The sequence below is a fragment of the Mobula birostris genome, chromosome 18, assembly GCF_030028105.1.
Source record: "Mobula birostris isolate sMobBir1 chromosome 18, sMobBir1.hap1, whole genome shotgun sequence".
Classification (NCBI taxonomy): domain Eukaryota; kingdom Metazoa; phylum Chordata; class Chondrichthyes; order Myliobatiformes; family Myliobatidae; genus Mobula; species Mobula birostris.
The window spans coordinates 3,668,999-3,687,538 of NC_092387.1; the positions used below are offsets into that span (position 1 = coordinate 3,668,999).

The 18,540-nt window shown below is 44.6% G+C and overlaps 1 protein-coding gene across 3 annotated transcripts in view; it reads left to right on the top strand.

Annotated features, from left to right (window-relative positions):
* Positions 1-18,540, top strand: part of LOC140211906 (neogenin-like) — a 343,448-nt gene that overhangs the window by 228,855 nt on the left and 96,053 nt on the right. For all 3 annotated transcript variants that reach the window (XM_072282103.1, XM_072282104.1, XM_072282105.1), the window contains 6 exons: positions 1,591-1,732; positions 6,153-6,263; positions 10,345-10,539; positions 12,006-12,101; positions 17,461-17,636; positions 18,023-18,161. In XM_072282103.1, the coding sequence (XP_072138204.1) occupies positions 1,591-1,732; positions 6,153-6,263; positions 10,345-10,539; positions 12,006-12,101; positions 17,461-17,636; positions 18,023-18,161 (859 nt within the window). The remainder of the gene's footprint in view (positions 1-1,590; positions 1,733-6,152; positions 6,264-10,344; positions 10,540-12,005; positions 12,102-17,460; positions 17,637-18,022; positions 18,162-18,540) is intronic.

Genomic DNA, 18,540 nt, shown 5'->3' on the forward strand with positions numbered 1-18,540 from the left:
TGTACTTACTTTAGAAATTACCTGGATTACCCATAGCCATCTATTTTTCTAAGCTCCATGTACCCATCCAGGAGTCTCTTAAAAGGCCCTATCGTATCCACCTCCACCACAGTCGCCAGCACTCACCACTCTGCGTAAAAAAAAATTTACCCCTGACGTCCCCTCTGTACCTCCTTCCAAACACCTTAAAACTGAGCTCTCTCGTGTTAGCCATTTCAGCCCTGGGAAAAAACTTCTGACTACCCGCATGATCGATGCCTCTCATCATCTTATATACCTCTATCAGGACACCTGTCATCCTTCACTGCTCCAAGCAAAAAAAGGCCAAGTTCACTCAACCTATTTTCATAAGGCATGCTCCCCAATCCAGGCAACATCCTTGTAAATCTCCTCTGCACCCTTTCTATAGTTTCCACATCCTTCCTGTAATGAGGTGACCAGAAGTGAGCACAGTACTCCAAGTGAGGTCTGACCAGGATCCTGTATAGCTGTAACATTACCCCTTGGCTCTTAAACTCAATCCCATGGTTGATGAAGGCCAATGCACTGTATGCCTTCTTAACCACAGTCAGCCTGCGCAGCAGCTTTGTGTATCCTATGGACTTGGACCCCAGGATCCCTCTAATGCTCCACACTGCCAAGAGTCTTACCATGAACACTATATTCTGTGATCATATTTGACCTACCAGAATGAACCACCTCACACTTATCTGGGTTGAGCTCCATCTGCTACTTCTCAGCCCAGTTTTGCATCCTATTAATGTCCACTGTAACCTCTGACAGCCCTCCACACTATCCACACCACCCCCAACCTTTGTGTCATCAAACTTACTAACCCATCCCTCCACTTCCTCATCCAGGTCATTTATAAAAATCACGAAGAGAAGGAGTCCCAGAACAGATCCCTGATCCCATGCAGAATATGACCCGTCTACAGCCTTCTGTGAGCAAGCCAATTCTGTAGCTCCTATCTATCACCTCCTCATTTTTCCGTATAAGCCAATGGTCATTGAGCCTCTGCTCCAGTTCCTTGACATTTTCTCTAAGGAGCAGCAACTCGGTGCACTTTGTGCAGAGGGAGTTACCAGGGAGACAGGAGGTCTCCCAAAGTTCCCACATCTCAGACAAGGAACATACCATTAACTCTGGACCCATTCTCAGTGCACTAGCTATGTACTCAGAGAAAAAAAATTTACTTAGAACCTCTGCCTGTACTCACCTAAGCCTGTTGAGCCAAAGCCTGACTATTCTAACACTGTCCACTCACACAATGGCTGCTCTGCTTGCACCTTGCTTCTTTTTATTGGTCCCTGCTGAGTGCCTAATAGATTGTTATGACTGCAGTCTTCTGAAAAGTCCTGAAAGCTCTTTTCAAACCACATCACCAGCAAACAGCCTGTCAGAATGATTGCAGTCCACCAGGATGGTGGTGTTGTAATGGGGTAGGCATCGTGATTGCCCATCCTGGGGGTTGGGAAGGTTTGTGATTCCCCAATATGAGGGTGGGGATTGGGGTTTATGGGTCACCCGATGTGGGGTAGTTGCATTACTTGTCTTTCTGATGTTATCTCTACCCTTCCTTTTTGCCAGAGCATCGTTGTGCACTGGCAGCCCCCTCCTCCAGGGACACACAACGGGGTGATCACTGGTTACAACATTCGGTACAAAAAGGCAGGTCGCCGTGGGGAGACCGATTCTACTGGTGGGAATCAGCTTTCTCAGGTCATCGATGGTGAGTCAGTCTTGTGTATGGAACATGACTCTGTTATAATTTTCTTTTTAGATCCAATTTGCATTATATCCCAGAGAATGGGGCAGAAATGTGTTCCCCTGAGCAGACAAGGCATTCTGTACTGCAGTCTGCTCTTCCCTCGACAGTGATAACATGCTGTAGTAATGGTCAGTGTCCAGGCCTTGTGTGGTTTCCCTGTTCTTCTTCATGGACTGTGCATTTTCCAAGCTGATCTGGTCCTTGTCACTTCATCCCAAGCAAATACATAACACAAGATTTTGATCTAGGTTCTGTCCTTGCAGATGTACACAGAGACATGCAGCAACTGCTGCTGCATCTTCAACTGGGTGAAAGGTGTACTTTAGTCTTCTAGTGTAGGGAGATGGCAGCTGACACAGCTGAAGGTGCAGTAATTTTATTATCGAAGTATGTATATGTCACCATATCCTACCCTGAGGTACATTTTTCTGCAGATATTTACAGGAAGGTAAAGAAATAACTATAGAATTTATGAAAATCTCTGCATAAATAAGCAAACAGCCAATGTGCAAAAGACAAATTAAGAAAATAAGAAGTAAATAATATTGAGGACACAAGTCCTTGAAAATGAGTCTATAGGTTGTGGTGATTAAAGTTTATCCACGCTGCTTCAGGAGCATGATGGATAATAAAGGGTAATAACTCTTCCTGAACCAGGTGGTGTGGGACCTAAAGCCCCTGTACCTCCTGCCTGATGGTAGTAGTGAGAAGAGAGCATGGACTAGTATGGTGGGAGCCCTTAATGATGGATGTTGCTATCTTGTGACAGACTTCTGTGTAAATGTATTCAATGGGGCGGGGGGAGGGCTTTTCTGTGTAGGACTGGGCTATATCCACCATTTTCTGTAGGCTTTTCTGTTCCTGGGATTTAGTGTTTCCATACCAGGCTACGTTGCAGCCAGTTAGGATACACTCCACTGAACATCTATAGTTTTAGATGACATACTGAATCTACACAAATTTCTAAGAAAGTAGAAATGCAGTTGTGCATGGTGTTGTGCAATCCATGCCAAGGGTCACTGAAGCTCGGTGTGGCCACCACAGATGCTGTATGGGGAAGAACCACAGTCCAAGGCCCTGTTGCCACTGGATACTGAGACTTGGCCTTTCAGGTGCTTCATGGTGCAAAGTTTAAGGTGGAATTGGGAGTAGTGTTGACACTTTGTGAGAGAATGAATGGACTAATACAGTGGATGAATACAGTGCATCTGAGCAACACACACAAAATGCTAGAGGAACTCAGCAGGTCAGGCAGTCGACATTTCGGGCCAAGAACTTTCAGCAGGACTGGAGAAATAAGGATGAGCAGTAGATATAAAAGATGGGGGGGGGGGGGGGGGAGGGGAGAGAGAAACACAAGGCGACAGATGAAACAGGAAGGGGAGGGGTGAAGTACATAGATGGGAAGTTGATTGGTGTAAGAGATACAGGGCTGGAGAAGGGGGAGTCTGATAGGAGTGAACAGAAGGCCAAGGAAGAAAGAAAAGGGTGCAAGGAGCACCAGAGGGAAGTGATAGGCAGGCAAGGAGATAGGTGAGAGAGGGGAAAAGTGGATGGGGAATGGTGAAGGAGAGGGGCAGGGAGCCATTACCGGAAGTGCTAGAAGTTGAGGTTCAAGCCATCAGACTGGAGGCTACCCAGGCGGAAGAGAAGGTGTTATTCCTCCAACCTGAGTGTGGCCTCATTGAGACAGTAGAGCAGCCTATGGATTGACATATTGGAACGGGAATTGGAAGTGGATATAAAATGGGTGGCCACTGGGAGATCACGCTTCTTCTGGTGGGTGGGGCTTAGGTGCTCAGAGAAGCAGTCTCCCAATGTACATTAGGTCTGATTGATAGACAGGAGGCCACACCGGGAGCATAGGATATAGTAGATGACCCCAACAGACTCACAGGTGCAGTGTCGCCTCGCCTGGAAGGACTGTTTGGGGTCCTGAATGGTGGTGAGGGAGAAGGTCTATGGGCAGGTGTATCACTTGTTCTGCTTGCAATGATAAGTGCCAGGAGAGAGATCATTGGGGAGGGACGAATGGACAAGAGAGTCGCATAGGAATTATTCCCTGTGGAAAGCAGAAAGTTGTGGGGGAGGGAAAGATGTGCTTGGTTGTGGGATCCTGTTGGAGATGGAGAAAGTTACAGAGAATTATGTGCTGGACATGGAGGCTGATGGAGTGGTAGGTGAGAACAAGAGGAACCCTATCCCTGGTGGGGTGGTGGAAGGATGGGTGAGAACAAATGTGCATGTGGTTGAGGGCAGCGTTAATGGTGGAGGAAGGGAAGCCCCTTTCTTTGAAAAAGGAGGACATCTCAGTTCCAGAATGAAAAGCCTCATCCTGAGAGCGGATGCAGTGCAGATGGAGGAATTGGGAGAAGTGGATGGTGTTTTTATAAGTAACAGAGTGGGAGGGGGTATAGTCCAGGTTGCTGTGAGGGTCAGTGGATAAGCTGTCTCCAGAGATAGCGGCAGTGAGATTGAGAAAGGAGAGGGAGGTGTCAGAAATGGACCAGGTAAATTTGTGGGCAGAGTGGAAGTTGGAGGCAAAGTTGATGGTGCAGGAAGCAGCACCAATGCAGTCGTCAATGTAGCGTAAGTAAAGTGGGGGATGGACACCTGTGTAGGCTTGGAACATAGACTGTTCTACGTAGATTCTAGTTCTTTGGGCCATTCGGGGTAGCCGCTTATTTGGGGCAACTCTTAAAGAACAAAAACTAAACGAGAAAATTGCTGAGGATCCCTCGTTTAGTTGGCACACTTTGCCACTTAATTGGGCAGGAGACTATTGCTGAACTAGCATCAGTCATGCACCAGTGTGTAGCCATTACACATTACATCATGCTTAAAATGAGCTGTTTTTAAATATTGTCACTTGTGTTCAAAAAGTAATAATTTTTGTCACTGATAGTTGGTGAGAAATAAGCAGTAAGACAATTCAGAATTGTTTTGCTCACTGCAGTTTCAAGCATTCAGGCTTGGAGATGCCAGAAAAGGTTGGAAGTGAAAATGCAACGATTTCACTACTTCAACAATTTAGGAACTATGAGGAATTTGAAGGTATCGACAATCATCTTGAATGTTACAATGAAAATGAAGATTTGGAGGTCGCAGTCATTGATAGCATTGTATGAAGGTGGTCCATTATCTGCACCAGGTGTCTGCTAATTTTGTTCATTGTCTGCACTGGATGACTTCATTGATAACTTGCAGTTTTATAGTACTGTAGTACTTTTGGTAGTATTCTAATTTGCGCCGTATTTCATTTAAATACATAATTTGTTACTCAGTTTGTCTTTTTTTATACCTTTTTAATTATTTCCATGCAATTCCAGCTAATTGGGGCAGCAGAGTAATTAGTTTCGATGTGTCCCAATTAACCAGAATCCACTGTAGTACAATAGAGAAAGACATCTCGCTATTGTGCTTAACGAATATATTTTGAATGAGGTATATTTTTAAAACAAAAATTTGGGAAGTGTTGAATCAGACTTGACTGATTTGTGTTGGGTAGTGAGGGTTATTCAGAGGGATGAATAAATAGAATGGCTCCTGACAGTTCTGTAGCTCAGCGAGGGCCTCCAGTGGTGGTACATGGAGCTACAGCTCTTGAAGTCAGGAAGGGGTAGGACCAGCATGGAAACAGGCCTTTCGGCCCAGCTTGACCACGCTGACCACAGCATCCTCCCTGTTAGTCCCAATTGCACACACTCTTTCCATAATGCTCCAGGCTGTTCCCCTCCATGTACCTATCGAAAAGCTTCTTAAATGTTATATCCTTCTCAACCACCCCCTCTGACAGCTCATTCTAGGTACTCACTACCCCCTGAAATATTAAATATTAGCTTTATTTGTCACAAGTACATGAAAACATACAGTGAAATGTGTAGTTTGCATCGATAACCAACACAGTCCAAGGATGTGCTGGGGCAGCCCACCAGTGCCACCATGCTTCTGGTGATAACATAGCATGCCCTCAACTTACTAACCCTAACCCATACATCTTTGGAATGTGAAAAGAAGCTGGAGCACCTGGGGGAAAAGGAGTTAAGGGATGGATATACAAACCCCATACACCATTATATTATGACCCATGTTTGGTAATATGGTTTGATTTTCATTTTCTCTATTCAGTCTCAGCCATTCCAGTCAAACTACAGTAAGCATGAAATGTGACCAGCACAGTAAGGCTGAGAACCAAAGGACCCAAGTACTCCCTAGTTTTAAACCACGCTGCAGGAAAACACTTGTGTTTTCAGAAATGTCCTCTCATGCTGGTACGTGCAGTAGTCCTCCGCTGCCTGCATCTGGGACCGTGGGAGAAGGGAGCTGATGGGTTACTGTGAGATCTTTGGTGTACGCTGTTTCATTCTCCCTCATGTTCCAGGGTTGGAGAGAAACACCGAATACAGTTTCAGAGTTTCTGCAATCACAGTCAATGGGACTGGACCTTCCTCGGACTGGGTATCTGCCGAAACCTTTGAAAGTGACCTGGATGGTAAGGAACAGTCAATCCCTCTGTCTCAAGTAATCATAATGTATCTACGCTTCGTACAACTTCCAATATTTAAGCTATTAACCATTAAGCTTAACTCTGTGAAGAAGTGGAACACTGCCATGTCAGGCACTCAGACAAAGCACAATATGGGTTAGGCACAGACTGAAGCTCCCTATGTGTGGGTTAGGCACAGACCGAAGCTCCCTACAATGTAGGTTAGGCACAGAGTGAAGCTCCCTATGTGTGGGTTAGGCACAGAGTGAAGCTCCCTACAATGTGGGTTAGGCACAGAGTGAAGCTCCCTATGTGTGGGTTAGGTACAGAGTGAAGCTCCCTATGTGTGGGTTAGGCACGGAGTGAAGCTCCCTATGTGTGGGTTAGGCACGGAGTGAAGCTCCCTATGTGTGGGTTAGGCACGGAGTGAAGCTCCCTACGATGTAGGTTAGACATAGAGTGAACTCTATAACATGGGTTAGGTGCAGGGTGAAGCTTCTTCTTTGTCCCTTCCAACATCGCAACAAAAAATATATTTCAGCCATTCAAGGGAAGTTGATAATTTTACATCAACAGAAAAACATATAATACCGCCTGAGGATTCAGGATATTTCAGAAGTAGAAGATGGGAAAGGTCCAAGAGAAACATTCACAACACGCTGGAGGAACTCAGCAGGTTGGGCAGCATCCGTGGAAAAGATCGGTCGACGTTTCAGGCCGGAACTGTAGAGGGAAGGGGATGAGGCCCTATAAAGAAGGTGGGGGGGAGGGTGGGAAGGAGAAGGCTGGAAAGTTCCAGGTGAAAAACCAGTAAGGGGAAAGATAAAGGAGTGGGGGAGGGGAAGCAAGGAGGGGATAGGCAGGAAAGTTGAAGAAGGAATGGGGAAAACACAATGGGTAGTAGAAGGATGTGGAACCATGAGGGAGGTGATAGGCAGCTGGGGGAGGGGGCAGAGTGAAACTGGGATAGGGGAAGGGAAGGGGAGGGAATTACCAGAAGTTGGAGAATTTTATGTTCATACCAAGAGGCTGGAGACTACCTAGATGGTATATGAGTCCTGACGAAGGGTCTCGGCCCGAAACGTCGACTGTACCTCTTTGTCATATCAGTTGGAAGATTCGGAGGTTGTAATTTGTTAATTTTTAAGTTGTAATTATACAGGCTAATTGAATGGACAAGTGATTGACAAATGGAATATAATGTGGAAATTGTGAGGTTATGCACTGTGTATAAAAAAACTGGAAAGGTTGAGTATTTTTAAATGGTGATGGATTGATTGTGTTAAATAGAGCTGGGTGTGTTTTTACTCGAATCGTTGAATGCTAATATGTAGGGTCGGCAAGCTAATAAGAAGGTAACCAGTATGCTGGCCCTTATTACTGATTGTAAGAGTGAAATCTTCGTCCTGCTATAGAGCACAGTTGAGACAGCAGCCAGAACATTATGTACTTGCAATGGAAGGAGTGCAGCTGAAGTTCAGAAGTTCAGTGGTTTGCCTAATGAGAAAAAAAATGACAGAGTAGGGCTATATTGTCCTGAGTTTAAAAGAAATGAAAGATAATCCTACTGAAGCATCGTTATCTCTTATGGCGGGTTGGACAGTGTAGATGCAGAGTTTATATTTCTTAGCTGGGATGTGTAGGACCAGGGCACACAGTCTCAGGAGAAGTGGTCGGTCATTCAGGACACAAATGAAAAATATCTTTATCCAGGAGGCAGTGACCCTTTGGAATCTCTTCCTAGGGCTGTCAGAGTATGTTCAGGACAGAGGCAGATTGATTTTGGGCTGCTAAAGGAATGAAGGGATTAATGGAAGAAAGTGGTGATATGGTGAAAGATCAGTCATGACTCTAATGAAGCCAGTGTCAAGGGGCAGATCAGCCTTTTTGTGCTTCTTTTTCCTTTGTTTGTGTACTTGTGGGGCCAGGACAGCAAGAGCTGGACACAAAGTCCCCTCCCTCTATCTGTCATTTCAACTAGTCCCTAGGCAGCAATGGCACAGGTTTTGAATGGAGGAAATTTTCCTTTACACTGCTGTATCACACACACTATGGGCAGGACTGCTTGAGTTGGTTGTTGGATGGATAGAGAGTACCTACCGGAGTCCGATCTGTGTGCAGTGATCATCCTCTCAGAGGCCTTCCTCTCTGCTTCCTCTTTGCTAACCTTGCATTGCTCTTTGTTACTAGTTCTATAGTTTCCGTACTTAGGAAGACAAATGGAAACTTGTCCTTCACCCCCAGGCACTTGTGTTTGGAAGGAGGGAAGTTTTGACACAACTTTCCAGACCTGTGAAGAGTCAGATGGAAACTGCAAGCAGTTCTAGTCTCTATATTTAAGGAATGATGTGCCAGCATTGGAGAAGGTTCAGCGGTGGATTCCTGAGATGAAGGGTTGACATATGAAGGAAGGTTAAGGAGGTTTGACTTAACCTTACCAGAGCTGCTTTCATATCTAAACCCAAACCTGGAACTCTGTGGGGCTGAGTCTCCTTCTCCAGAATTTGACTGTTGTATTTACTGTGTGATTGTTAGGTTAGACTGGTTGTATATTAATAAAAAAATTATTAAAAAAAAGACTGGTTGTATATACTGGATACTTGTTGGGTTAGACTAGTTGTATTTACAGGCTGATTGTTGGCATAGACCAGTTGTATATACCAGCTGATTGTTGGGTTAGAGCGGTTGTATATACTAGGTGATCGTTGGGTTAATCTGTGCATACCAGCTGATTGTTTGGTTAGTCTGGCTGTATTCACTGACTAATTGTTGGGTTGCACTGTTTGAATTGATAGGCTGATTGTTAGATTTGACTGGTTGGATTTCACCGGTTGGGTTCGACCTGCATTGGAGAGGTAGGAGAATGTTCAGTAGTGGATTCTTCAAATAAAGGGTTGACATATGAAGAGAGGGTGAGGAGGTTTGACTTAATCTTACTGGAGTTTCAAAGAATTGATTATATTGAAGCATATAAAGTCCTGAGAGGGTTTCTCAGAGTGGATACTGAGAGAATGATCTGCTGCAAATGTCATCGTTTAGAATAGGGAATAGCTGACTTCATTTGGAAATTAGGACAAATTTCTCCTCAGAAGGTTGTCGTTGATTTGACCACTCTGTCCCAGGTTGCCGAGGTAAAGTCAACCAATATATTCAAGGTGGACATTGACAGGCATTTAAAGTATCAGGAAGGGTGTGAAATTGGAATATAGGATCCCCCTCAGTGGTGGTCATCTTAGGGAAGAAGTGGAGGAGGATGACCTTGCTCAGAAGTGGAGGTGCAGAGGAGGCCTTAACGTGCAGAAACCCTCTGCTTGAGGGTGACTATACTCCTGACATGGGTCTGTGGCCACAAACATCATCATCATTATCGTAGTTATGTGTCCTGGGTGGCTGCCTTCATACATCCATCCAACACTGGAACTCCTGGGGGCTGTGTCTCCTTCTGTGGGTTTGATACCCTGGCCAAGGTAGAGAGCATTGCTGGGAAAGGGCAGGTCTGTCAGTCTGTGTTCATTTCTATCTGAGAGTGGTCCACCCACAGAAATCAATATGAACATTGAACATTGTTCTACATCTGATGATGAAGTGGGAATATTGTCCCTCTCGACCTCAGGATGCGGCTGTGGCTAGAGTCCTGAAGGGGTGATTCAGTTTGCATGGGGGACTCTTCACAGGGGTCTTGTAGCTGGAATCCTGATGGGGTGATTCAGTTTGGGCATGTGGGCTGTCACTGGAGACTTGTGATAATGTTCACTTCTCTGCTGGCTAATTGTTGAGTTGGTCCGGTTATTTACCAGCTGACTGTAGGGTTAGAGACCAGTTGTATTTACTGGTTGATTGTTGGGTAAGACCAGTCTTATTGACAGGCTGATTGTTCGGTTAGAGACCAGTTGTATTTACTGGCTGATTGTTGGGTTAGACCTGTTGTATTTACCAGCTAATTATTAGGGTTATATCTGTTCTATAGACAGGCTGATTGTCGGGTTTGACTGGTTGTATATACCGACTGATTGTTTAGAGGCAGGTTGTATTTACTGGTTGATTGTTAGGTTAGATTGTTTGTATTTATTGCTTTGGTATTTTACAGAATCGCGGGTTCCAGACAAGCCTAGCTCTCTCCATGTGCGGCCTCTTATTAACCACATTGTTGTGAGTTGGACACCACCTGAAAATCAGAACATTGTTGTGAGGGGTTATACTATCGGCTATGGAATTGGCAGCCCGCATGCAGAGACCATCCGTGTCGACTATAAGCAACGTTACTACACCATCGAGAATCTGGGTGAGTGATGAACACTGGCAATGGTGGATCCAGGGTAATATATATCTTTGTCTGCTTAGCCAATTAACTCCTCTCTCAAATATTGTAACAGCAGAACTTGATAACAACTACTTAATCTCAGCAGGTTAGGAACTATCTGTGGAGATGAATGGACAGTTGATGTTTCAGGCCAAGACACTTCGACGAAAACTTTCAGGTTCTCAACCTGAAACGTCACCTTTTCATTCCTCTCCATAGATGCTGCTGACCTGCTAAGTCCTCCAGAGTTTTATGTTTTTTCCTCTAGATTTCCAGCATCTCAGTATCTCTTGTGTTAATTATTTAATCTTCCTGAAGCTTATGTTAAACCACATGACTGTTTTTATAGTTAACATATTTAAGTGGAACTTCATGATGGAATTCTGTTTTGAATCTATGCATAATTGTGAGGAGCTCTTGCTGGGGCAACATAGAAGATTTAGTTATTTGCTGAGAAGCTTTAAATGACTGTATAGTGACATGGTGCAGTGGGACTATGCTGTAGAATCACCAGTGATGGGAAGGGTGGGAGAGATGAATCTCCTCCCCTGCTTCTCTTAATCTTTAGCAGATATACCTGACCCCTGTAGAGAAGTTTCAACTGGTTGGGTCTGTACCAGAGGGAGTGTAGTCCATAGATGTTGAGTGTGGTCATGGTGTTTGGTGATGATCGATACAAATAGGGTTCATTCGTTCATTGTGTGCCGTTACGTACAACCTGGGTGATTGTGGTCTTTTCATGGCCTTGATAGCTCTTGGCAAATTTTTCTGCATAAGTAGTTTGGCATTGCCTTCTTCTGGGCAGTGTCTTTACAAGGCAGGTGATTCCAGCTATTATCACTACTCTTCAGAGTGTGTTTGCCTGGTGTCAGTAGTCGCATAACCAGGACTTGTGATATGCACCAGCTACTCCCATGGCCCTGATTGTTGCTGGGGTGGAGGGGTGGCTACATCCTGCCTAAGGATGACCTACAGGCAAGTAGAGGGAAGGAATGCCTTACACCCCATTTGCAAGGTATATATCTCCACCAAACCACCCAAGCACAAAGATCCTAGCCGTTGACAGCTGCTGGGACTTTAAAAGACATTATTGCAAATATCCGCCTTTAATTTTCTGCTTTAAGGAGAAGCAGCCTGTGAAATGTCTATTGTTACTTTACTCAATAGATTGGCAGTGGAAGTGACCAATCCTCTGGCTTGGACTAAGTGTTGAATGTTGCCAGCCTCACCAAATTGCACACTTCTGCTCCCTGTCCTTGCCTGGAAGGGCAGTGATTAAGAGCAGGATTCCTGAAACTGCAGTCTGCACCTTCATGAACTGACACACCAGTAGCCACTGAGATCAGCAAGTGATGGGGTGAAGTACTGGTGAACATGGCAGGACCCAGGATTGCAGGGAGGAGAGAGCATGTTACTCCAGATACTCAGTCATTTCTTCTCTTTTCCAGAGCCAAACTCACACTACGTGATCACACTGAAAGCATACAACAAGGTTGGCGAAGGAATCCCTCTGTATGAGAGCACAGCCACCAGACCACTAACCGGTAACAGAGAAACATTCCACCAGTCTGCTCTCATGCTCTGATTTACAATGCCTCTGTATCTCTCAGACTGCATGCACCGTTTCAAATTATAGTTAGCCTGCTTTCAGCTGGAAGGGTGCACAGTTTGGGCTGAGAATGATTCAGGGTTAATTCTGGTGTTGGTGTTGGTAAAGATTGAAGATTAGCTTCATTTGTAATATGTACATTGAAACATGCAGTGAAATATGTCTTTTGTGACAAATTATATCAGTGAGGGTTATGCAGGGGACAGCCTTCAAGTGTCGCCATGCTTCCAGCACCAACATAACAGGCCCACAACTGACTAACTCTAACCTGTGTGTCTTGGGACTGTGAGAAGAAGCAGCAACACCTGGAGGCAACCCATGTGGTCATGGGGAGAATGCAGAAAGTCCTTGTAGACAGCGGTGAGAATTGAACTCCTTTCAGTGATCACCGGCACTATAAAGCATTATGCTAACCATACAGCACCACTTTGCCCATAGCCTTTGATTTTCTTTTAAAAACAGAAGTCTCTTCACTCATTAGGGTGAGGAGAGTGAAGAGCTGAAATGTCGAACTCTAGGGTTGGTTTCCAATACTTTCCCAGGGGATTGCAATTTCAAGTTATTCATCGTGATTTTGACTGCCAAAGGATGAGACTCTCACCACTCACCAGCAAGTAAATCAAACAAAGCAGACCGGATAAAGGGTCTTGGTCCAAAACATTGATTGTTTATTCCACTCTGTGACCTCCTGAATTCCTCCAGCATTTTGTATGTTTTTCTCTGGATTTCCAGCATCTACAGAATCTCTGATGTTTGTGTTCAACTGGCATGTTATTCTGTTTATAAATAATATGTTTATAACTACGTGCTGTTTGTGGTTCATTTGCTGATCTCCTCCAAGATGGCAGCAGAGTTAGAAGAAAGATCAGGAGTCAGAAGGGTAGGAATAGGAAAAGGGTAGAATTGGGAATGTCATTGGAGAGGCAGGGTCTAAGTCTCAACTGTGATGGAAGTTCAGGAAGACAGCAACACATCAGAGAGTGTCCAAAGGCTCTGACTGTGCAATTACTCTGGGGACTGAGAGTGTGATTACTCCAGATGTTGAGAGTAAGGCTGCCCTGGCTTGTTGAGTTTGGTGTTGTCCGAGATGTTGGGTGTATGATTTTCTGGCTGTTGTCTGTATGACTGCTGCAAGTCAGCTTTTCATTGCACCTGTGAATGTGTGTACTTAGAGTCATAGAGTTAGCGAGCACTACAGCTCAGAAATAGGTCCTATATGCATCGGACAATAAGCTCAACTTTATCTTTGACTGGCCGTTTCAGTTGTTGGGGAAGTGACTGCTCAATTGTTGAGCGTCTCCCATTAATGACTGTTCTGGTTAGAACATTGAACAGTACAGCAGAGGAAAAGGCCCTTCAGCCCACTATGTTGTGCTGACCCAGCTAAAAAGGAATCAGAAACTCTCAAACACTAATCCCTCCTACCTACACAAGTTCCATATCCTTCCAACTTCCTCACATTTATCTGCATATCTGATCGTCTCTTAAAAGCCTCTGCCACCATACCAGACAATGTATTCCAGGCATCCACCTCTTTCTGAGTAAAAAAACTTATTCCCGACCTCCTCTCACCATCAATGATATTAATCATCAGTGATCACCCTCTGATATTAGATATTTCAGCCCTGGGAAACAGATGCTCCCCTTCTATTCTGTCTCTGCCTCTCATAATTTTGTAAACCTCTATCAGATCTCCCCTCGGCCTCCGGCAGTCCAGAGAAAACAACCCAAGTTTATCCAGCCTCTCATGATAGCATATGCCGTCTAAACCAGGCAGCATGCTGGTAAACCTCTTCTGTACCTTCTCCAAAGTCTCAACATCCTTCCTACAGCGGGGTGACCAGAACTGTATGCAATACTCCAGTTATGGCCTAACCAGAGTTTTATAAAGTTGCAACATAACCTCTAAGCTTTTAATTTCAATGCCTTGATTAATAAAGACAAGCATTCCATTAGCCTTCTTAACCTCCCTTTCGACCTGTGTAGCCACTTTCATGGAGCTATGAACTCGGACCCTGAGATCCCTCTGCTCAGCATCTTGACCTTAACATAAGAACATAAGAAATAGGAGCAGCAGTAGACCATCTGGGCTGTTGAACCTGCTCCGTCATTAACTCATTTCCACCTGCCTGCCTTTTCCCCATAACCCTTAATTCCCCAACTATGTAAAAATCTATCCAACCTTGTTGTAAATATATTTAATGAGGTAGCCTCCACTGCTTCATTGAGTAGAGAATCCCATGGATTCATCACTCTTTGGGAAAAGCAGTTCCTCCTCATCTCCGTCCTAAATCTTGAGGCTATGTCCCCTAGTTCTAGTCTCACCTACCAGTGGAAACAACTCTCCTGACTCTGTCTATCTATCTATCCCTTTCATAATTTTATGTTTCTATAAGATCTCCTCTCATCCTCTGAATTACAGTGAGTACAGTCCCAGGCGACTCAATCTCTCATAGTTCAAACCCCTCATCTCTGGAATCAACCTGGTGAACCTCCTCTACACCGCCTCCAAAGCCAGTATCTCCTTCTTCAAGTAAGGTGACCAGAACTGCACGCTGTACTCCAGGTGTGGCCTCACCAGCACCCTGTACAGTTGAAGCATAACCTTCCTGCTCTTAAACTCAATCCCTCTTCCAATGAAGGCCAACATTCCGTTTATCTTCTTGATGGCCTGCTGCACCTGCAGACTAAACTTTTGAGATTCGTGCATAAGCACTCCCAAGTCCTTCTGCACAGCTGCACACTGATGTCTCACCATTTAAATAAAAATCTGCTCTTCCATTTTTCCTTCCCTAGTGGATGACTGGCGTTTACCAACTTGTACTCCATCTGCCAGACCTTTGCCCTGACACTTAACCTATCTATAACTCTCTGCAAACTCTCTGTATCCTCTGCACAATTTGCTTTTCCACTCAATTTAACAGTGTACTGTCTCCTTGCATTTGCTCTTCTGAAGTGCAACACCTCACATTTATCTGGGTTAAATGCCATCTGCCATTTCTCTGCTCTTATCTGCAACTGATCTATATCACGCTGTATTTTTTGCCAGTCTTCTACACCACCCAACTTCACCAATCTTGGTATCATCCACAAACTTACTCACCCACCCATCTACATTTTCATCCAGGTCATTTATATGCATCATAAACAGCCGAGGTCCCAGAACAGATCCAGTAATTACAGACACTACAACCACTACTTTTTGTCTTCTATGTGCAAGCTAGTTCTGAGTCTAAACAGCCAGTTCTCCACAAGCCCCATGCATCGTAATCTTCTGGATTAGCCTCACATGAGGGACTTCATCAAATGGCTCACTAAAATCCACGTAGACAACATCCTCTACACCACCTTCATCAATATCTCTTGTTACCTTGTCAAGAAACTCAAATCAAGTTGGTGAGACATGACCTGCCCTGCACAGAGCCATGCTGGGTTTCCCTAATTAGGCCACAAATGCTCATATCCTTTCCCTAAGAATTTTCTTCAGCAATTTCTCTTCAACTGACGTGAGGCTCATCAGTCTATAGTTCCCAGGATTTTCCCTCGTTCCCTTCTTAGAGGTACAACATTAGCCAGTTGCCAGTGCCTGGAGAGGCATGTGTCAAGTCCCCAGCAATCTTATCTCTTGCCTCCTTCCATAACCTGGGGTAAATCCCATTGGACCTTGGGGTCTTATCCACCTTAATACTCATTCAGAGGCCCAATACTTTCTCCTCCTTGACCTCTAAACACCCTAACGTATTTATACACTCAGCACTGATTTCCTGGTCCTCCACATCCTTTTCCTTGGTAAACACTGAAGCAGAGAACTCATTAAGTACCTCACTCACATTCTCCACATCTGAACAAATGCTCCCTTCTTTATCCTTGAGTGGTCCCACCCTCTCCCTAGTTATCCTCTTGCTCTTGATATAAGTATAGAATGCTTTGGGATTCATCTTAACTCCATTCGCCAAGGACTTTTCACGGCCCCTCCTGGCTTTCCGAATTCCCTCTTTTAGTTCTTTCCTGGCTTCCTTATGTTTCTCATGTGCTCCATTTGATCTGAACTTCCAAAGCTTTACATACTTTATGTTTTTCTTCTTGACCAAATTCATTGGCTCTCTGAACATCCAAGGTTCTTTCCATCCCCATCTTTCCTTCTACCAGGACCATACCCTTCCTGTACTCTGTGCAATTGATCTTTTAAACACCCTCTACTGAGGTAGACTTGCCAGAAAAATGACTTTCCTAATTAACTCTTCTTAGTTTCTGCCTAATGGCCCCATAATTTGCTCTATTCCAATTTAAGGCTCAGCTGCAAGGACCATGCTGCTCCTTATCTATAGCTATCCTGAAAGTTAAGGAGTTAAGGTCACTGCTCCCTAACTGCTCACCCACTGAAAGGTCGGTCACCTTGACAGGCTCATTACCCAACACCAGATCCAGTATAGCCCCTCCTCTCATTAGACTGTCCACATATTGATTTAAAAAACCCTTTTGGATACAGTTAACAAATTCTACCGCATCTAAACCCCTTGCACTCAGAAGGTCCCAGTTTATCTTCGCTTGATATGGTTGAAATCCCCCACAACAATAACCCTATTATTTTTACACATTTCGTTAATCTGTTTACATATCTGTTTCTCAGTGTCCCGGTAGCTGTTCATGGGTCTGTAGTACAATCCTATTAGTGTGAACACATCCTTCCTGTTCCTGAGAGTGGGCTCAGTGTCTGAACCCTCCGTTATGTCTCCCATGAATGCCCTGTCATCTTGACCCTGAATAGTATCCCCCCCAGCTCCTCTTTCATCTCCTTGTCTATCTTTTCTGAAACTCCAAAAAGCCTGATATCTGGTGTACGACTGTTCTAGTTGCTGAGGTTGTAGTTGGGTTACTGTGCGTGTGACATTTTGAATCGTTAGGCAAGTGGCCCTTTCAGTTGTTGGGTGTGCATCACTGTCTGGTCTTTGGGTGTTTGATTCTATGGGTCCTGTATATATTTATTTGTGTGGGACATTGCATGACTGTGGCTGTCTGGTCACGTTGACAGATAAACACATTTGTAATGTTGGTGTATTGAACTCTTGCTCTAATTAGTAACCTCAGTTTCTTTCTTTGTTTCTCCTCTATTTCATGCCTTCCTGCTGCACTGCTCTCATGGAATCACTGTCTTTCGTTACTTTCCCCTGCCCTTGCATGGTTTATCATTTATCTGTTTCACAAACATTTTGCCTGTTTAATTTATCCCTCAGACCCTTTTGACCCTTCAGAAGTTTATTTAATTGATCTTTTCGATAATCCATACACTCCAGTACCAGACCCCAGCCCCATGATGCCCCCTGTTGGAGTGCAGGCCACTGTGCTCACCCACGACACCATCCGAGTGACCTGGGCTGACAGCTCGCTGCCCAAGAACCAGAAGATCACTGACGCGCGATATTACACAGTGCACTGGAAAACCAACTACCCTGCCAACACCAAGTACAAGGTGAGCCTTTGCCTGCCTTTGTGCCTTCTACACTGTCTCTTTCTTGTGGTTAAAGGAGGCTGGGTGCGCTGGGGATGAACTCTAGCTCGTTATTCCTTTTTTTGCACTACTTGTTTATCCTAGGATTTACAGACAGCGGTGGGAATTTGACCCTGATCGCTGCGCTATAAAGTGTTACACTAACCACTGCACCACAGTGCTGCCATTTTTATGCTATTGCGCTATGTTGCTGTTACAAAACAGCTAATTTCACATTATGTAAGACAGTGATAATAGACGTGATTCAGTGTGTATCAGAGTACAGCAGCTCCTGTGCTGGCTCAGTGTGCGCTAAATGAGCCTGCTTTCACTGACTCTGATACAGTGTAAATCTATTCCCTTCTTAGACTGCAGACACCACTACGTTGAGTTATATTGTCTCAGGGCTGAAACCAAACACACTCTACGAATTCTCTGTGAAGGTCACAAAGGGTCGGAGGTCAAGTACCTGGAGCATGACAGCACATGGAACAACATTTGAAACTGGTAGGTCCGGAATAAATTATCAATGCATTCATTCTTTGTTTCCAGACCGATCAGTTTGTGATCATAGGAGAATTATTTCAACAAAATGCATGAAAATATCTACAGAAAATATTATGTGATCTGAAGAGTCTATAGAGAACTGGATGACACATCTGCTTCGTGGAGCCCGTACATGTGTCTGCAGTGGTCATCTTGATCTTCCTGTCGAATGTCTTTTTATCCCTCCTTTCCACTCCCTCACCAACCTGCCTGTCCTTGACCTTCCTTATTGCTACAGAGAAGCTAAACACTCAGTTACCTTACAGTGAAACACTGTGAACAGTAAGTTTACAGTTCCAGTCATTCGTGGTCCCCAGTGCTCCTCTCCTATGCAAGCCCA